This window comes from Stegostoma tigrinum, chromosome 26 (genome assembly GCF_030684315.1).
Source record: "Stegostoma tigrinum isolate sSteTig4 chromosome 26, sSteTig4.hap1, whole genome shotgun sequence".
Taxonomy (NCBI): Eukaryota; Metazoa; Chordata; class Chondrichthyes; order Orectolobiformes; family Stegostomatidae; genus Stegostoma; species Stegostoma tigrinum.
Window position 1 is genome coordinate 42,873,852 of NC_081379.1, and position 20,850 is coordinate 42,894,701.

The 20,850-nt window shown below is 41.4% G+C and overlaps 1 protein-coding gene across 3 annotated transcripts in view; it reads right to left on the minus strand.

The window, feature by feature from the left end:
• zgc:63587 (uncharacterized protein LOC393431 homolog) overlaps positions 1-20,850 on the minus strand; it is a 134,248-nt gene that overhangs the window by 4,598 nt on the left and 108,800 nt on the right. For all 3 annotated transcript variants that reach the window (XM_048556193.1, XM_048556191.1, XM_048556192.2), the window contains one exon: positions 3,119-3,229. In XM_048556193.1, the coding sequence (XP_048412150.1) occupies positions 3,149-3,229 (81 nt within the window). In that variant the 3' untranslated portion in view covers positions 3,119-3,148. The remainder of the gene's footprint in view (positions 1-3,118; positions 3,230-20,850) is intronic.

Here is a 20,850-nt window from a genome sequence, read left to right on the forward strand (position 1 = left end):
GGGATATAGGCACCTCTGGTAATGCCAGCATTTATTTCCCATTCCCAAATATCCTGGAGAAGGTGATGATGGACAGCCTCGTTGAACCGCTGCCATCCACATGGTGTAAGTAGACCAACAGTGCTGTTAGGGAGAGAGCTCCAGGATTTTGACCTAGTAACTCTAAAGGAATGGTGATATTGTTCCAAGTCAGGAAGGTGAGTGGCTTGGACGGGAACTTGCAGGTGGTGGTGGGTTTGGAATGTGCTCTCAAGGCCGCTTAGAGTCAAAGAGTCACACAGCACGGACACAGACCTTTGGCCCAACTCGTCTTTGCTGGCCAGGCATCCTAAATTATTTGCCAGCTTTTAGCCCTGTCCCTCCAAACCCTTCCTATTCAATACCCATCCAGATGCCTTTTAAACGTTGTAAGTGTACCTCCCTCCACCATTTCCTCTGGCAGTTCATTCTCTGCACGCACCACCCTCTGCATGAAAAAATTGCCCCACACGTCCCTTTTAAATCTTGCCCCTCTCACCTTAAACCTACACTCTTCTGGTTTTGGACTCCTCCATCCCAGGGAAAAGACCTTGTCCATTTACCCTATCTATGCCCCTCATGATTTTATAAACCTCTAAAAAAGGTTACCACTCAAACCCCACCTCCAGGGAAAGCAGCCTCAGCCTCTCCCTATAGCTCAAACCCTCCAAACCTGGCAATATCCTTGTACATCTTTTCTGAACCCTTTCAAGTTGCACAACATCCTTCCGACAATAGGGAGACCGGAGCTGAATGTAGTATTCCACAAGTGACCTAACCTATGTCTTGTACAGCCATAACATGATCTTTCAACTCCTATACTCAATGCATTGACCAGTAAAGACAAGCACACCAAACACCTCGATGAATTATTGCATACATTTTTTAAGATGGTACCCACTGTTGCCATGGTTGTCCAAAGCGAAGAGTCGATATTGGTGAATGGGGTGCCAAACATGTCAGCTGCTTTGTCCTGGATAGAGTCAAGTTTGAATGTTACTGGAGCTGCACTCATCCAACCTGCAGAATTCCTAGTCTCTGGCCTGTTCTTGTAGTCACCATATTTGTATGGCTATACTCCACTATTATTCACCTTAGTCGCCAGCCTGCGTATCTCTAACTTTTATTCTACGATGGCTTCCTTCCAGGCTATTGGTCAGCAAATCAACAAAGTGGATCGGCTGCTTATTGAGTCCAGTCAAAGTGAAAGAAAAAAATACTCTGCAAAGGACATGGGCAAGGTGTAGGGAGATTTCCCAGAATTGTAACTAGGATGTGAGAGATTTCTTTTACATGGAAAGACCAGAATTAGCCTCATCATGGCAGAGAATGTAAAGCGAACATTTTAATAGAGGCATTTAGAATTCAAAGGAGCGTGATTACAGCTGTCAGCGAGAAATTATTTTCGTTTATACGAGGTTGGTAACCAGAGGACACACGTTTGGCTAACTGGTGAAAGAACAAGGCATCTGGATGGCTATGTAAAGAGAAAGGGTTGAGGGAGATAGGGACCAAATGCTGCAAACAGGACTAGATTAATTTAGAATATCTGGCTGGCATGCACGAGTGGGACCAAAGGTCTGTTTCCATGCTGTATAACTCTGACTCTATGAAAGTGAAGATTTGAAAATTTACACAGAAAATGATTACAATCTGGAATGCAGCATTGTATCTGAAAGCTTGTCAGGAACAGATTCAGTAGCAAAAGAGAATTGGAAATATAATGTAAAAATGAACAAAAAAATTATCAGGGCTAGTGTGAAAGCGCAGGGGACAGTTACCAATCAGATCAGCTATGATTCTACTGAATGGCCAAACAGTCTACTCCTAGTCTTAAGGTCTAATTGGAGCTCTATCAAAGACATGGTGAGCTGAATGGGTTCCTGTGTCACATGATTTAATCAGTTCCAAAAAAGACTAAGATTACAGGAATTTCAATTCCAAAGCTGAGAATAACGGGAAAACTGCAGCAGTTTTTATCCGAAGAAAAACAACACAGATAAGTTGGTGAGGACTGTCAGTCAAAAGTTTATAGTCATTTATCTGCAGATAAAATAACAAATCACCCACACCACAAGTAAGCTGTTCAGAGATACAACCATGAAGAATTTGTAATTTGGTGCATTTTGAAATGTAAAACATCATGCCCCCAACCTGCATCAAAAAAATTTCAATGAAAAAAAAGAATCAGACATATCTGTGGGTCCATGTGACCTCTGGCCAGCCCCATGGTTCAAATTCCACAGAACCACACAACAGTCTGATTGGATAGCATGAAAAACATGCCGAGGTGGAAGCAATTAAACAGAAGCGGTGGGAGGATTCTTTGGGGTATTGTTTAAAATGCAGCTGACAGAGTTCCCCCATTTTCTCCCAAGTCTCATATTTTCACATACATTCCTGTCCCAAATTAGAAACTCTGCGGTAGAACTACACAATCCTAAACATTTATGAAAAAAATAAATCATTTCTTGCAACAGCTTTCCAGCTGTTGCTTCTTTGATTGCACTTTGCAATCAGACTTCATTTAGCCAACAATGGGACAAAGTGTTCCACAATTGTGTTTTTTTGTTCCGGTTGAAAAAACACTCCACATTAACCCTTTGATAGCAACAGTCTTTTCACAATATAGAAATTGATACGGTCCTTAATGATCCCTTATGGTTCTGAAATTCCCAATCCCAAAAGAATTGGCCTGATAGCTAAAGATGACCATTTATGTCCATCTCTGGAGAGTTCCAGTCATTTCCTGTTGGAGTTGAGAAATCAGAAAATTCTCAGTGGACATTCCACACCTTTTGCATTTCCATCAAGACATTTTGAGGATACTTAGAGAAACAGATTAGAGCTAGAGTGGGCACAAATAAAACATATCTGCGCTTATGAAATTCTGACAGATGGGTTAAAGAATGATAATTCAGTCATGTAGAGACCTAAGAGCTAGTTTCATGAGAAAATAGTTTCACTGAATGGACACTCAGAAGTTGCATTCAGGTGAGTGAGAGATGACTGAAATGAAACCCTGACATCTAACTGCATAATTCTGATGAAATTTCAACTCCAGAGTCAGGATTGAGCTAAGATTAATGACAACTCTTACCTGTAAACAGAATCAGAACAGGTTTATCACTCAGTGTCCATCTCCATTATCTGCAGGCTTCATTCGCATTTGTGCCTGCATCTGAGCAATCATCTCCTGCATTCGGCGCAACTGTGAGGAGATAATAATTAGGTATTTAAGTTATATTATTGTACAGCTTAACGTAAACACTTACATAAAGATAATGATTCAACAACTCCACATCAAAACACCCTACCCATTTGAAAACAAGCAGCTAAAGTGCCGCAATAAAAAGAAGTGCTGGAGAAACTCAGCAGGTCTGGCAGCATCCATGAATAAAGAAAGACAGAGTTTACCTTTCAAGTCCAATAATATTTGTTGTGGACCATGCTACGTTCCATGTTCAGATACATATTTTATTAACTAGGTAGTTATTTCACTAATTAATGAACGATGAATGTGATACATTTCGGTCTGTGTTATAACATTATCTCTTAAAAACAAACCTCAAAAAATGGCTCCCAGTGAGAACAGAAGGGTCGAGGCCCGAAACATCAGCTTTCCTGCTCCTCGGATGCTGCTTGGCCTGCTGTGCTCATCCAGATCTACACCTTGTTATCATACATTATCACCTGACATTTTCAAAATATATTTTATGCTCCATCTAATGGCTATTCACTGATGCAAATACTCAGGATAAGCAAGCAAAACGACAAACTTCAAAAGGCCATTACAACAAGGATGGTAGGACAGAGAGATGTAGACTTGGAGAGGTGAGTTAATACGGCATCTGAACACACTGTACCTTGAGCAGAAACAGTATATGGCCTATGCTTTTAAAGAGCTCAAAATAGCTCTCTGGAGTAGATTAGCTGTTCACATGGATTTGGATAAGCAGCTTCTGTAGCTCCTGCCTCAGGCAAAGGTATGTACATTACAGAATGGCAAAACTGCAGCCCTAAGACCTTATGTGCATTTAGGCATTTTAACTGAGGCGACTTTATGCTGTTAAAACATTTATTTTCAGAACCACTTCAAGCAGTCCTCAGTTTAAGCGGCATTCTCTAAAACATCACATTTAGGTTGTAGACATGCTTGGCGAGACGGTGGTTTGGTTGCAAACGTTCGTCACCCTGCTAGGTTCAGTAAGCATGTTTACAACCTCATCCACAACCCGTGCTACAAATCTTCTCAAAAACTTTAACATCATATTTAGCTTACAGATTCTTATGCCCATCACTGACTGGTGATGTTCCGTTGATGAGTGACTACCTATTCCTGAGAGTCAAATTCCAACATTTTGTGTTTAAACAATACTGCGGAGATTCAGAACCAGGCTGTGAGTACAAATCAGAGACTTTTCCTAAAACAATTTATGTGGAGTCTTAGCAACTGGCCGTTGTATGAAAAAGGTCCCAGAAAACTGAACGTATCTTGAGCGACACGTATATGCCTACATTAGTGAAATCATCTGTGCTTGCAAACAGACTCAGTCTTGGCCATTATAATACACTGATAGAACAGCTATTTCTGAGCTTCTTGAAGAATGTAGTCTTACATGCTATATTTTAGAAACTGTACTCAGATGGAATGGATGCTCACAGTTCAATTCACTGCACTGAAATAGTAACTGTTGTCTGCGTATAACTGAGTATCATTGAGAATCTGCTCAGTGCTGGTCAGCCTCCAGCTTTCCTTAGTATTCATACTCTGACAGTACTGTGCCATCCAGTGGCAAGCACCACCAATCACTTGAGCTACTCATTCCTACCCATCGCCCCCAACCTCCCACATCCCCACCCCCTTCTCGTAGGGTTGCTGAACACACTCAATGAAATTAAATTCCAGATCACTGGCTGAGAATATTTAATTCTGTCCTCAGCAGGCAAGCCTGTACAGCAGTGAAGAATTAAAAAAAACAGTTCTCAGCAAAAGCTCTCTGAATAATCACATGTTGTAAGGGCCAGAACAAAAACAAAATGGAATGGGCGGGCTCATCAGGCCTGATATTACAGAGTGGGCCAGATTAAAAATATTTCTTGTTGATGAAATGGCAGATTAGATAGGCTTCAAGTTATAAAATAAAAAGCAAGAATGAATGATTATCAGAAGCTACTGAGGAGGCAATAAACATCCGCAAACAAGCAAGATGCCAAATAGGAGCTCACACCACATGGGATTGCAACATTAGTGTAAAAATCATACATAACCAAAACTGAAGGAAAAGTAATGCAAATATAAGGGAAATAAAGTCCTCACGGGTTTGTTCCATGACGTTTAATCCTTTTCTACTTTAAACAATCCCTTTGAACAGCTGGACTGAGAAATGCTGATATGCCAAGAACTTTTTGCAGTCTGCAATTCAAAATTCAGGTAAAAATTTGGGTCTTCAAATTAATCAGGTACCTGTAGGTTCGATCCAGACATCTAGTCCCCAAAGACTTAACAACTGCATTCTACTTATGTGTATTGTGCCTCTACCTCACATTCTTACACTTCTTATGCTATAGTTTTTGGTGCTTTGGATTTTATGGATCTGTTGATTTTGAAACAGCTATTCCTGCATCTGCAGAATTTGTTCCTCAAAAGAGAGGAACACATCCTTATTTAAAAAAAAAACACCATCTGGTATTAGAATCGTTATGTAATAAGAGAAATGATTTAGACTCAGGCAAGAAGCCCCTGGGGAAATCACAGCCTTAATCTATAATAGGTTGATTATAGAGACAAACTCCGTGTTATAATAGGTCAATTATTGTATTGTATTGTATTGACTGCACTGCCCTGACACCACGTTAACCTGACTAAACTGAAGTTGAAGTTGAAGTACTCTCCCCTTGTGCCCTACTCCAAAAATAATTTAAAATGACAGTACATTAACAATACTTGAACTATCACAAAATGAGGGTAATAGTACATTCACAGTCCATATTGGTATCAAGGGATTACTAGACCAGATCACTGACCGCAGCCATTCTGTGCAATTCAAATAGAGATCAGTGGAAATGAAAATTAGATCAAGAATATCACTGCATACACCTGGGGTCAAATTTTTGAGTTGTTTTTGTCTTCATTAGAGAATTTCTATGCTGTGAGGTTAGTAAAGAAAAGCTTGAGGTTGAAAAGTGAGAGAGACATATACCTGCAGAGCACATGTGGAAGAAATCTTTCAAAAAAATCACCACAGGAGGTAACGGCACTATTTCCAGACATTCAGACAACATCTATAGTCAGCAGGAGCCGGCCTATACCATTAGATGGCATAAGGTAATTACTTTACCGTTCAGGTAATGGTTGCAATACTGAAATGTAGCTGAAGAAACATCCTAGGTGTTAGTGCAAAGAACAATTAGAGGCAAGAAACCCAAAATGCTCTTGCCTTCTTCTGCACGCAGGTTCAGCAGACAGGCATAGGGCAAGATTTCGATGTGTTTCTCATTGGTCTGAATGAACCTCCCCGATCCTTTGGGAAAGAGAAGTTCCAAACACGAGTTTAACGCACTGTGTCTACGCAAAATTGATCCTATGCCTTTGCTCTTCTATCACCACCCACATTTCAAAGTCCTTTAGCATATAAGCAGCCCACAGCACCAAAGGTCATCAGCACATAGTGGTCTATTTTTAGCTGAAGGAACCGTTATAATAAAAGAATAATGCTATTTTAGAAAGCCTGCAATAAATGATTTAACTGTACATTTACAGTACAGAACTGAGTGTTGGTAGTGAGTGATGTGTGTGCTAGAAAAAGGTATGATATAAAACCTGGCTGAACTCAATACAGCTGCAGAGTCATTGGCCTAAAGATAAGAGAACAAATCATGTATACCCTGAAGCTGTAATGCAGTGTTATACCCATGTGCATGCTGAACAATGCACTTGAAGTAACGTGAATCTATTGCCTCCTCAACACTGTGGCTGAACACCACAGGCAATCCTGTTGCCTCAAGGATCTCCTTCACTTGCTATTGGAGTTACAGAAACCTGTTCTGGGCAAGGATTTTTCACAATACCTTTCACAGAAAGCTCCGACCATTGTGAAGTACAGGACACCCATTAACTATACTTAGGTCAGATCTGCAATTTTCTGTTTGGCAGCAACCTATCAGGATGCCAGATTTGCTAACAATGTATTTTCCATAATACTGGCCTATATAGAGCTTCTTTCATCACTAAGAAACAATTCTTCAATATTTGCAACATCATAAATGTGGCCCATTTGTCATTATATGATTAGAAAAACAAAAGTAACTACAAGAAATGTGGGTTAGCATGAGGATATATTGCTGCTGATGATTCCTCAAATTAGCCATGGGAAGTACCGGAAAAATGTTAAAATGAGGGCCTATCAGAAGCATGAGTAGCTGGAGGGCAGGATACGAGAAAATGGAGGCAGAAGCTTGGGATTACATTTTTGAGAGTATTGGACTGGAAGAATGCTAAGCAAAAACCATTTGAAAAGTCAAACTTTGAGGTGCAAGTTTTGCCAGTGGAGAAGCAGAGTCGGCCATTGGCCAGATCATAGGATGGATATTCCTTCAGAAATGGGAGGGGATGAAAATTTGGAAGCTCAGTTCACACTCAAATCAAGACAGAGAATCACCAGGCTCAAATTAGTAACAGGAGACATTTGACAGTTTAGATGTCTGTACAAAATGCAAGTATGTTAAAGACTAGACAATGCTTTCAGTTGTAAAGGATTTCAAAAAAGAGTAACAGAGAAGAGTAGAGTCAAAGTCACAGTACAGAAGAGGTCCTTCGGTCCATCAAATCTGTGCCAACCGATCTACCTAATTCCACTTTCCAGCACCTAATTCAAAGTCTTACATGTTATGACATTTCAAGTGCTCATTCAAAGTACTTTTTAATGTTGACATTTCCCACCTCAACTACCCAATCAACAGCTCAATCCAGATTCCCACACTCTGGATGAAAAAATTTCCTCAAATCCTCTCCAAAGCTCCTGCCTTTCACTTTAAAAATTATTCCTGCTTGCTACTAACCAACTAAAGCTGCTTTCTATCCACTGTCCATGCCACTCAATCTTATACAGCTCAATCAGGTCCCCCCTCAACCTTCTAAAGAAATCAACCCGAGGCTATTCAGCCTCTCTTCACAGTAGATGTCTGAATGAAAGTGTAGGTGGTCTGATTATTAAGCTTGCAGATGACACAAAAATTGGAGGAGTTGTGGATAGTGAGGAAGGTTGTCAAAGGATACAAGATATAGATCAATTGGAAAGCTGGGCAGAGAAATGGCAGATGGAATGCAATTCAGACAAGTGTGAGGTGATGCATTTTGGGAGATTAAATGCAACAGGAAAGTATACAGTAAATGGCAGAACCCTGAGTAGCATTGATATACAGATGGATCTTGGTATGCATGTCCACAGTTCCCTGAAAGTAGATAAGGTTCTAAAGGAGATGCATTGCAGACAAGATAGGCATATGGATGATAGTGTAAGATAGCGCTGGAGGTTAGATAGACCTTTAGGTTCTGGGTAAAAGTTTGGCACAACATTGTGGCCTGAAGGGCCTGTAAGAAAACTTTCCTCAGGCCAAATTTGGAGTACTGTATGCAGTTCTGGTTGCCAAACCATAGGAAGAACGTGAAGACTTTGGAGAGATGTATCAGGACATTGCCTGGCTTGGAGTGAATTAGCTATAAGGAGATTGGAAAAACTTAGATTATTTTCACTGGAGCATTGGAGGCTGAGAGGTGACCTGATATAAAGTTATGAGGGGAATGGATATAACGTGGATAGTCAGTCTTTTCCAAGGGTAGAAATGCCAAATACGAGGGGCACAGGTTTAAGGTGAAAGGGAGAACGTTTAAAGGAGGCGTGCCAAACAAGATTTTTACAGAGGGAAGTTGATGCCTGAAATGCACTGACAGGGAAGGTGATAGAAACAGATAAGACAGTAACATTTAAGACGCATTTAGACAGACTCACAAATAGGCAGGGAATAGAGGGATATCAACCATATGCATTTAGTTTAGAATGGCATAATGGTCAGTGCACACATGGTGGGCTGAAGGGCCTGCTCCTGCGTTTCACTGTTCTATGTTCTACGTTAAATTATACTCACCTTTGCAACATCCTAGTAAACCTCCTCTCATCCCCTCCAGTGCAATCATATTCTTTCTCAGTATGGTGACCAGAAATGCACACAGTACTCCAGCTGTGGCTTGACCAAAGTTCTGTACAGCTCCAAGATAATGTTTTGCTCTTATAATCTACGTAATGACTGATAAAAGCAAGTATCCCATGTGCCACCTCAAGCACCCTTTGAACCTGACCTGATGCATTTCAGGGATCAGTGGACAAGCATCCCAAGATCCCTTTGCTTCGCTGCACTTCCTAGTGTCCTGTCATTCACTGAGTACTCCCTTAGAACATAGCACACAGAACATAGAACAGTACAGCACAGAACAGGCCCTTCAGCCCACAATGTTGTGCCGACCATTGATCCTCATGTATGCACCCTCAAATTTCTGTGACCATATGCATGTCCAGCAGTCTCTTAAACGACCCCAAATGACATTGCTTCCACAACTGCTGCTGGCAACGCATTCCATGCTCTCACAACTCTGTGTAAAGAACCCGCCTCTGACATCCCCTCTATACTTTCCTCCAACCAGCTTAAAACTATGACCCCTCATGCTAGCCATTTCTGCCCTGGGAAATAGTCTCTGGCTATCAACTCTATCTATGCCTCTCATTATCTTGTATACCTCAATTAGGTCCCGTCTCCTCCTCCTTTTCTCCAATGAAAAAAGTCCGAGCTCAGTCAACCTCTCTTCATAAGATAAGCCCTCCAGTCCAGGCAGCATCATGGTAAACCTCCTCTGAACCCTCTCCAAAGCATCCACATCTTTCCTATAATAGGGCGACCAGAACTGGACGCAGTATTCCAAGTGTGGTCTAACCAAAGTTTTATAGAGCTGCAACAAGATCTCACAACTCTTAAACTCAATCCCCCTGTTAATGAAAGCCAAAACACCATATGCTTTCTTAACAACCCTGTCTACTTGGGTGGCCATTTTAAGGGATCTATGTATCTGCACACCAAGATCCCTCTGTTCCTCCACACTGCCAAGCATCCTATCCTTAATCCTGTACTCAGCTTTCAAATTTGACCTTCCAAAATGCATCACCTCGCATTTATCCAGGTTGAACTCCATCTGCCACCTCTCAGCCCATCTCTGCATCCTGTCAATGTCCCGCTGCAGCCTACAACAGCCCTCTATACTGTCAACAACACCTCCAACCTTTGTGTCGTCTGCAAACTTGCTGACCCATCCTTCAATCCCCTCATCCAAGTCATTAATAAAAATTACAAACAGTAGAGGCCCAAGGACAGAGCCCTGTGGAACACCACTCACCACTGACCACTGACCACTGACTTCCAGGCAGAATATTTTCCTTGTATTGTTATTTCTTCCAAAGCGTATCACCTCTCACCTTTCAGGGTTACATTCCATCTGCCAGGGATCTACAATCTGACTAATCCAACTGTATGTTCCTGTAATCCAAGACATTCCTCCTCAGTGCTCGCTGGGCTGGAAGGTTAGTTTTCAGACATTTCGTCACCATTCTAGGTAACATCATCAGTGCGCCTCCGATGAAGCGCTGGTGTTATGTCCCACTTTCTATTTCTGTTTAGGTTTACCTTGGGTTGGTGATGTCATTTCCTGTGTTGGTGATGTCATTTCCTGTTCTTTTTCTCAGAGGATGGTAGATGGGCTCCAAATCAACGTGTTTGTTGATGGAGTTCCGGTTGGAATGCTATGCTTTGAGGAATTCTCGTGCGTGTCTCTGTTTGGCTTATCCTAGGATGGATGTGTTGTCCCAATCAAAGTGGTGTCCTTCCTCATCTGTATGTAAGGATACTAGTGATAGTGGGTCATGTCGTTTTGTGGCTAGTTGACGTTCATGTATCCTGGTGGCTAGCTTTCTGACATGACCCACTGTCACTAGTATCCTTACATACAGATGAGGAAGGACACCACTTTGATTGGGACAACACATCGTTGTGGCCATTTTAAGGGATCTATGTATCTGCACACCAAGATTCCTCTGTTGATTTGGAGCCCATCTACCATCCTCTGAGAAAAAGAACAGGAAATGATATCACCAACCCAAGGTAAACCTAAACAGACAAATAGAAAGTGGGACATAACACCAGCGCTTCATCGGAGGCGCACCGATGATGTTACCTAGAATGGTGACGAAATGTCTGAAAGCTAACCTTCCAGCTCAGCAAGCAAACTCACATCCAGAAACTCAACCTGAGCTACAATTCTTCTCAAAACTCACTATCTTCCTCCTCACTATTATTTATCTAGCTAATCTTCATATCATCCGCAAACTTACTTATCAAGCCCCTCCACGTTCTCATCAACATAATTTATATATATCACAAATAATGAGGGACCCAGCACTGATCCCTGCCTCTGGACACCAGCTTCCAGTCACACAAACAGCAATTCACCATTCTCGATATGAATGATTGATCACAGAAATTGCAAAAACAAGCCTTTAGCAAAAGCAAAGAGTGTTGCTAAATAGGGCCATGCCTGGATTTCATTAGTTTTTATCTATTGTCTTCTGTTGGGGGCGTCCCTAATGGGAAGGCTCTGCATTAACCAGGTCGCTATGGTTTACTCAGTGATGATCAGGTCATTGTTTCGCAACTTTTCATTCACAATGGCATTTAGGATACAGCTGGCTTGTAACTCAAAAGGGACAGATGGCACAATGTTAGCCTCCCACAATCACTAACCTGTACACAATTCAAAAGACATCACATCACATGAACAACATTCGGCAGGAACTTGTGGGCAGCCGAACATTCATCCCAGCAGCTCTTGAGAATTGCCAATTCCCCAACACAGTACTAGTTTCCCAGATCCACTTTAAATGGATGAATCAAAAGATTTTCAACAACAGATAATGATGTTTCCACAGAAAACTCACCAAAGTGAAGAAGATCCCGCCATCCCCCATAATCTAAAAACAAAACTCACTGCAAAAGGGAAACATATGCACGAGACACACAGGACAGCTGCCCGGTTAGGACTGTGTTAATAATTAAATCAACCCATTTCATGCTTTGTCCTTGTAACTCAGTATTTTAGTGCACTCAGGCGACACATCAGTATTCATGCTGCAATGCATTACACAAGTAACATAAAATATGGGGCATATAAATGCAGTTCTTACCCATGAACCCTCAGGGAAGTGTCATTTTTAAATCAGCATAAATGAACTTAGATTTACCAGAATCAGAAAACACCGATGTTCTATAGAACATAGAACAGTACAGCACAGAATAGGCCCTTCAGCCCACAATGTTGTGCCGACCATTGATCCTCATGTATGCACCCTCAAATTTCTGTGACCATATGCATGTCCAGCAGTCTCTTAAATGACCCCAATGACCTTGCTTCCACAACTGCTGCTGGCAACGCATTCCATGCTCTCACAACTCTCTGTGTCAAGAACCCGCCTCTGACATCCCCTCTATACTTTCCGCCAACCAGCTTAAAACTATGACCCCTCATGCTAGCCATTTCTGCCCTGGGAAATAGTCTCTGGCTATCAACTCTATCTATGCCTCTCATTATCTTGTATACCTCAATTAGGTCCCCTCTCCTTCTCCTTTTCTCCAATGAAAAATGTCCGAGCTCAGTCAACCTCTCTTCATAAGATAAGCCCTCCAGTCCAGGCAGCATCATGGTAAACCTCCTCTGAACCCTCGCCAAAGCATCCACATCTTTCCTATAATAGGGCGACCAGAACTGGACGCAGTATTCCAAGTGTGGTCTAACCAAAGTTTTATAGAGCTGCAACAAGATCTCACAACTCTTAAACTCAATCCCCCTGTTAATGAAAGCCAAAACACCATATGCTTTCTTAACAACCCTGTCTACTTGGGTGGCCATTTTAAGGGATCTATGTATCTGCACACCAAGATCCCACTGTTCCTCCACACTGCCAAGAATCCTATCCTTAATCCTGTACTCAGCTTTCAAATTTGACCTTCCAAAATGCATCACCTCGCATTTATCCAGGTTGAACTCCATCTGCCACCTCTCAGCCCATCTCTGCATCCTGTCAATGTCCCGCTGCAGCCTACAACAGCCCTCTATACTGTCAACAACACCTCCAACCTTTGTGTCGTCTGCAAACTTGCTGATCCATCCTTCAATCCCCTCATCCAAGTCATTAATAAAAATTACAAACAGTAGAGGCCCAAGGACAGAGCCCTGTGGAACACCACTCACCACTGACTTCCAGGCAGAATATTTTCCTTCTACTACCACTCGCTGTCTTCTGTTGGCCAGCCAATTCTGTATCCAGGCAGCTAAGTTCCCCTGTATCCCATTCCTCCTGACCTTTTGAATGAGCCTACCATGGGGAACCTTATCAAATGCCTTTCTGAAGTCCATATACACCACATCCACAGCTCGACCCTCATCAACTTTTCTAGTCACATCCTCAAAGAACTCGATAAGGTTTGTGAGGCATGACCTGCCCCTCACAAAGCCGTGTTGACTGCATTTGATCAAGCCATGCTCTTCCAGATGGTCATAAATCCTATCCCTCAGAATCCTTTCTAACACCTTGCAGACGACAGACGTGAGACTTACTGGTCTGTAATTGCCGGGGATTTCTCTATTTCCTTTCTTGAAGAGAGGAATTACATTTCCCTCTCTCCAGTCCTCAGGTACGACTCCAGTGGAGAGCGAGGATGCAAAGATCCTCGCAAGTGGCGAAGCAATTGCATTTCTCGCTTCCCAAAGCAGCCGAGGACAAATCTGGTCCGGGTCTGGCGACTTGTCAAACGTTGAGATTGACAAGATTTTCAGCACATCAGCTTCCTCCATCTCTATCCATTCCAGCATGCACACCTGCTCTTCAAAGGTTTCATTCACTACAAAGTTTGTTTCTTTCGTAAAGACAGAAGCAAAAAACTCATTTAGGGCTTCCCCTACCTCCTCAGGCTCCACACACAAGTTCCCTATGCTATCCCTGATCGGCCCTACTCTTTCTTTGACCATTCTCTTATTCCTCACATAAGTGTAAAATGCCTTTGTGTTTTCCCTAATTCGTTCTGCCAAGCCTTTCTCGTGCCCCCTCCTGGCTCTCCTCAGACCATTTTTGAGCTCCTTCCTTGCCTGCGTGTAATCCTCTCTAGCTGAACTTGACCCTAGCTTCCTCCACCTTATGTAAGCTACCTTCTTCCTTTTCACAAGAAGCTCCACCGCTCTCGTCATCCAAGGTTCCTTTATCTTACCCCTTCTTGCCTGTCTCAGAGGGACATATTTATTCATCACTCGCAACAACTGTTCCTTAAACAGTCTCCACATGTCTATAGTTCCCCTACCATGGAACAATTGCTCCCAGTCCATGCTTCCTAACTCATGTCTAATTGCATCATAGTTTCCTCTTCCCCAATTATATATCCTCCCATTTTGCCTAATCCTCTCCTTCTCCATAGCTATGTAGAATGTGAGGCACTTTTGGTCTATGTTCTATATAACTGAAGTTAAACTAATGACAAATTGACAAGTAGTCTTGCACCATTTTTTTTGGTTGGGGTCTAGATCAAGGATGAGGAAGAAAGTATAAATCAGTTTCACTCCACTTCATAAAGCATTTCAATTCTTCATGTATTTACCACCATTTATCCATCAGCCTACATTTAAAACACAGGTAACCTGGTCATTAGTCTTATTGTGGTTGTGGGATTTAGCTGCATCAAAATTGGTCAAAATATTTTCCACAATTGTTGTATTTCCAAAATACACCAAAAAAGTTGTAAAGGTCTTTGGCACATTCTTAAAGATGTGAGAAGCATTACATAAATGCAAATATTTAGGTATGCTATTTGTTCTTTGACATTATAAGCAGGTCACTGAAGTCCCATGTCATACAAGACCAGTACAAATAAAAATAGCTTAAGTCAGAGCAGGCCATTCAACCTTCCACGTCTGCTCCCACCATTCAATGATTTTCTACTTTAATAATATTCTCCTGCATTATCAGCATATCCTATGATGTTTCCAATATGTAGAATTTCAGGGAGGTAATACTCCCTGTAGAGTCATCCTCAAATCTCCACTTGATTTCAAAGGACATGGTTTAGTACATTAGACTCTACAGAGCAGCTCTGTCAATGGAAACATTTATAAAAACCTAGACATTCCACAAATCAAAACCAATGTGGGTATGTAATAAGGGCTGCTGCAATTTCCATGTTCCTGAGGCAGTAAAGCAGGGCGTACAAGGGCAAGAGACTGCAGTGTACCTTTCTAAAAATAACACCTCACCAGAGGAAGTCAGTCTCAAACTAATCAAAGTTGCCAAGTTCCCTGCATCATAAGCAATATTTTCTGTGAGCCAAACAGCCCACTAAAATGCGTTGACTAATATCACACAAATGTCTGCAAGGCAAATACGTTATGTTTCAATAAGAAAATTGAATAAAAATGGTGTTGAACATGCATTGTTCCTAAGTCATTTGTTTTTTCAGATGAGCTGCTGAACTCTTACTAAATCAACCGTGCAAGGGTAACAGGAGGTCAGAAGTTGGGAACTGTGAGATGAATAACTCATGTTCTAACTCCCCAGAGCTGGCCCATTATTTACAAGGCACACGTCAGGAGTATGATGGAATAGTCTCTATTTACATGAATGACTGCATATCTAACAACACTTAAAAAGCTCCACATCATTCAGGGCAAAGCACCCAACCACCACCTTAAAAATTCGATGGGCCAGATGGCCTACTCCTGCTCCAATTTATGTTCTTACATTTACTCCCTCCACCATAGATGTATGCTGACAGCAGTATCGATCATCTACAAATTGCATGACAGTAATTCACTACGGCACCTTCAACATCACCTTCCAAACCAACAACCTCTACCTAGAAGGACAAGGGATGCAATCGCAGCAGACGACCATCACTTGTAAGCCACACATCTCACGCAGACCTAGAACTTTGTTGCTGTTCCTTCACTGTCATGGAATCTAAATCATGGCAACCACTTTCCAGTTGCACTGGAGTGTGCCTGCAGCAGATGGACTGCAGTGGTTGAAGACGACAGCTCATCACTACCTGCTCAAGGGCAAATAGGAAAGTAGGCAAAAAATCCAGTTTAGAGACTGATGCACATATTCCATGAAAAAATATAAAAATAGAAGTCATGGGCATTTATTACTGGACAAGGTACATTTCTCCAAATTCACAAACAACTAATAAGTAACACAAAAATTCCAACTGTAGCTGATCTGTGTTCAATATATTCTCTACTTCAGCACATTTGAGAATATTTATGACAGAGATTCCATTTCCCAGGTCCCAAGCAAATCCAAGACAAGTTTCTCACTTCATGTGCCTCTGCGAGCATCACATGGAGCCACTTTTCGACAGATGCTTTATATAGTTATTGTGATCTGCAGCATTAAGAACCAAAGAAACAAACTAAAATTAGGACCTCTTCTCTTCCCTCTGTTCCGTCAAGTGAATAAGATACTCAGCAACAGCTTCCTACACTAATTGAAACATGGATAACTTCTGAGGAGTCATACCATTATCTGGTATCTGCATTTAGAACTATCACACAGGCCATATAAGTAATGGTCTTCCATTTGGACAAAAGTGACAGGAATTAATCATCATGAAAGCTATGGACAATACTTAACATGGACTTTAAGGTGGAAATAATATTTTCATGTCCCAAACCTCAAATTCTGGAAAGATATTTGCCTTTTTCAGAAGCTACCCTGGGGCAAGCACTTTGTTGTTTAAAAATATTTGGAAAACTAGCTCCAAAATATATTTTGCAAACACTGAAACACAAGGCCAAGGTAGGGAATTAACTTAAAAGGGGCTTCTTTCACACAAATCAACCAAGATTCTTGCTAATTATCTTTAAATAGGTATGGAACACCGCCGAACATTAATCTTCAGCAGGAAGGTTTGATCTCGTTGCACATATTGCTGGCTTTGTACTAGCAATGAGAACAGAAATCTGTTATTCTCACACTGGTGCAGCACACAGTAGTAGAAAAGTTTTAAATAAAGTACAAAATCCTGACACAGGGCAATAAGCAAATAGAAATTAGTGAAGCTCAGGAAGCAGGCATATGTTGCTGAACAACGGAGATTGTGCACAGCAGTGTCCAAGGAGACTAAGAAGAGTTTAAAGATGCTGAACCTAGTACACTGGAACATGCAAACGTCACAGTTCTGGAGCAGCAATGAGTAGGATACAACAGTTGTGCGAAGACCAGAATAGTCAAAGAGGATGATAAGAAATAAAGTTATTGATTTTGACTAGTGTGAATCACTACTTAGTAACCCTCCATTTAAGAAAGAGCAAATAGATGCAGCATTTATATCCCATTTGATTTTGCTGCATGCCTATATTTCACCTAACGAAGGCGCAATGCTCTAAAAGCTTGAGATTTCAAATAAACCTGTTGGACTATAACCTGGAGTCACGTGACTTTTGACTTTGCCTATTAGAAAGCACTGAGATAAAATGTCAGAGGCACTTGTCCATTTCCCTCACTCTTTTCATCATTCAACTTGTGACAGGATCTTGGTCACAATCCATACATCAGACAAGCAGCTGTTACTCTATATTCTGCTTCAGGAATTGTATCAAGAAACATGCAGCTGCTAAATGAAATGAAGGTTCAGATCAGCCATGGTCTAATTGAATGATAGAAACAAAGCAGCCTCTCAAGTTTGCTCTATGTGCTATAAAATCTAGCGAGTTTTGAGAAGATTTGTAGCTCAGGTTGAGTTTCTGGATGTGAGTTCACTCGCTGAGCTGGAAGGTTCGTTTTCAGACGTTTCGTCACCATTCTTGGTAACATCATCAGTGAGCCTCCGATGAAGCGCTGGTGTTATGTCCCGCTTTCTATTTGTGTGTTTAGGTTTCCTTGGGCTGATGTCATTTCCTGTGTTGATGTCATCATTTCCCTGTTCTTTTTCTGAGAGTGTGGTAGATGGGCTCCAAGTCAACGTGTTTGTTGATGGAATTCCGGTTGGAATGCCATGATTCTAGGAATTCTCGTGCGTGTCTCTGTTTGGCTTGTCCTAGGATGGATGTGTCATCCCAAAGTGGTGTCCTTCCTCATCTGTATGTAAGGATACGAGTGATAGTGGGTCATGTCGTTTTGTGGCTAGTTGATGTTCATGTATCCTGGTGGCTAGCTTTCTGACTGTTTGTCCAATGTAGTGTTTGTCACAGTTCTTGCAGGGTATTTTGTAGATGACGTTCGTTTTATTTGTTGTCTGTATAGGGTCTTTTAAGTTCGTTAGCTGCTGTTTTAGTGTGTTAGTGGGTTTGTGGGCTACCCTGATGCCAAGATGTCAGAGTAGTCTGGCAGTCATTTCCGAAATGTCTTTGATGTAGGGGAGAGTGGTTATGGTTTCTGAGCCTGTTTTGTCTGTTTGTTTGGGTTTATTGCTGAGAAATCAGCGGACTGTGTTCATAGGGCACCCATTCTTTCTGAATACGTTGTATAGGTGATTTTCTTCTGCTGTTTGTAGTTCCTCTGTGCTGCAGTGTATGGTGGCTCGTTGGAATAATGTTCTAATGCAGCTTTGTTTGTGGGTGTTGGGATGGTTGCTCCTGTAGTTCAGTATTTGGTTCGTATGTGTTGTTTTCCTGTAGACGCTGGTTTGAAGTTCCCCATTGACTGTTCCCTCTCCTGTGACATCGAGGAATGGCAGTTTGTTGTTGTTTTCCTCCTCTTTTGTGAATGTTGTGCCAGTAAGGGTATAAGCTATAAAATCTGTTTACCAGAAACTGTTCATTTTCTTTGATGGTTACTTGATAATTACCAGTGAATGGAACATAACTAATCTTCCCTGCAGCGTTACATCTTCGTAATTTCAGTACTTTCTTGGTCACCAACTCTACCTTACCGTCTCCCTTGACCTCTTCAACTGTCTCTAACTTGTCACATTTCTATTCATCCTGCAGTGGACACCAGGTAAGCAATGTTTTCTAAATAAACACTACTAACAAGTCATGGAGCTGGATGAACACAGCAGGCCAAGCAGCATCTCAAGAGCACAAAAGCTGACATTTCGGGTCTAGGCTCGAAACGTCAGCTTTTGTGCTCCTGAGATGCTGCTTGGCCTGCTGTGTTCATCCAGCTTCACACTTTGTTATCTTGGATTCTCTAGCATCTGCAGTTCCCATTATCTGACTACTAACAAGTCACTGACTGCATCCTTCTTCCTGTTAGATTGCCTCATATAGAATCAATTCTTTTGTAAATGTTGTGCTGTCTTTGAGTACTGATGATTTTCCAACAAAATGCCTGTTTTCTTCCAATTACGTAATAGTGTCTGGCTCTGCGCTTACTTCCATTTTGGCTCAATTCCTATCGGAACTTTGCTTTATCTCAAAAATTGACTATTCCAATGCTCTCTAGGCCAATATCCCAATTTTTATTGCACATAAACTGTGCCACCAAGTTACCCACACAATAAGTCAAGTTTATCCTTCATCCCTGTCGTCACCAACCTTCATCGAATCCTGGCAATGTTTAAGATCAAATCCTGGTTTTCAATTCCTCCATGGCCTCACTTTGCCTCCACAGCCCACCATTCCTGTAACTTCCTGTTGTACAACACTGGTGAAATTTTCTTTTGCGTTCTCAAATGATTTTCAGTTAACAATTTTACTTTGATCACCTCTCACCTTGCAGATCACAAATAATATTCACGGTGCCTATTTTATAAAAAACTTTTCACAATTTAAAATGCCTCAGCTGGTCAGGAGAAGAGACATTTAATTTCACATTTCTGGTAGCATCCTTGTACATTTGATTGTACATGTATAGAGAAACTACTTCCTTTGGTAATTGGAATCAGTAATGATAGGTCATTATTTTAATTGTTTTAAATCTATAAGAAAGGAAACAAGTTTTATTTTTAAAAAAAACTTAGGACACCGATTTTGAACATGAAAACATGGTGATATCAGACTCCATGGCAACTTTTTAAAAGCAGCTGAATATATATTTGAGGAGGGGTAGTTTTCTGAGATGTTACGAAAAAGTATAGAACAGAGTAGAAATTTATCATATGTACTTTTACATGAAGAATACAGTGAAAACTTAGAGTCACCCAACATGGCACCTACCCATAACAGAAGTTATAGATAACGAGAAGTGGAGTTGTAGGCCTACATTTGATGGCCTTTTTCAATGAGGGTTTCAATGTTTTCTGAGTGTTAAGTCTTTTAACTTGCCTTCCTCAAAAGGCAACAGGCGCAGTGTCTTTAAACATTTTTGACAGATTCTTGTTTACCAAGGAGATGAAAAATTCTTGGGGATATACAAGAACGTACAGTTGAGATTAAAATCAGCCATGATTCCATTGAATGACAGAGCAGGCTTTGAGGTCCAAGTGGCTTGCTCTTGTTCCTTGTCAGTATGCCATCACATGATGGGCTGAATGGCTGTCTCCTGTGATAGAAGATTGTACAGTTCTATTCTCGGGATGGTTGCATTGAGTGTCTACATTGCAATCCATGTCATTACTGCAGAAGTTTGGCAGATTTTGTGTAGAGGGAGATTATCAGATAAATCAAGTCCTGCACAAGACCCGAAACGGATTCAAGCTTTTTTCCTCGGATTCATTCATGGTATGAGGGAGTCACTGGCTAGGCAGCATTTATTTTCCATCCCTAATTGCCCAGAGTGCAGTTAAGATTGCTGTGGTTCTGGAGTC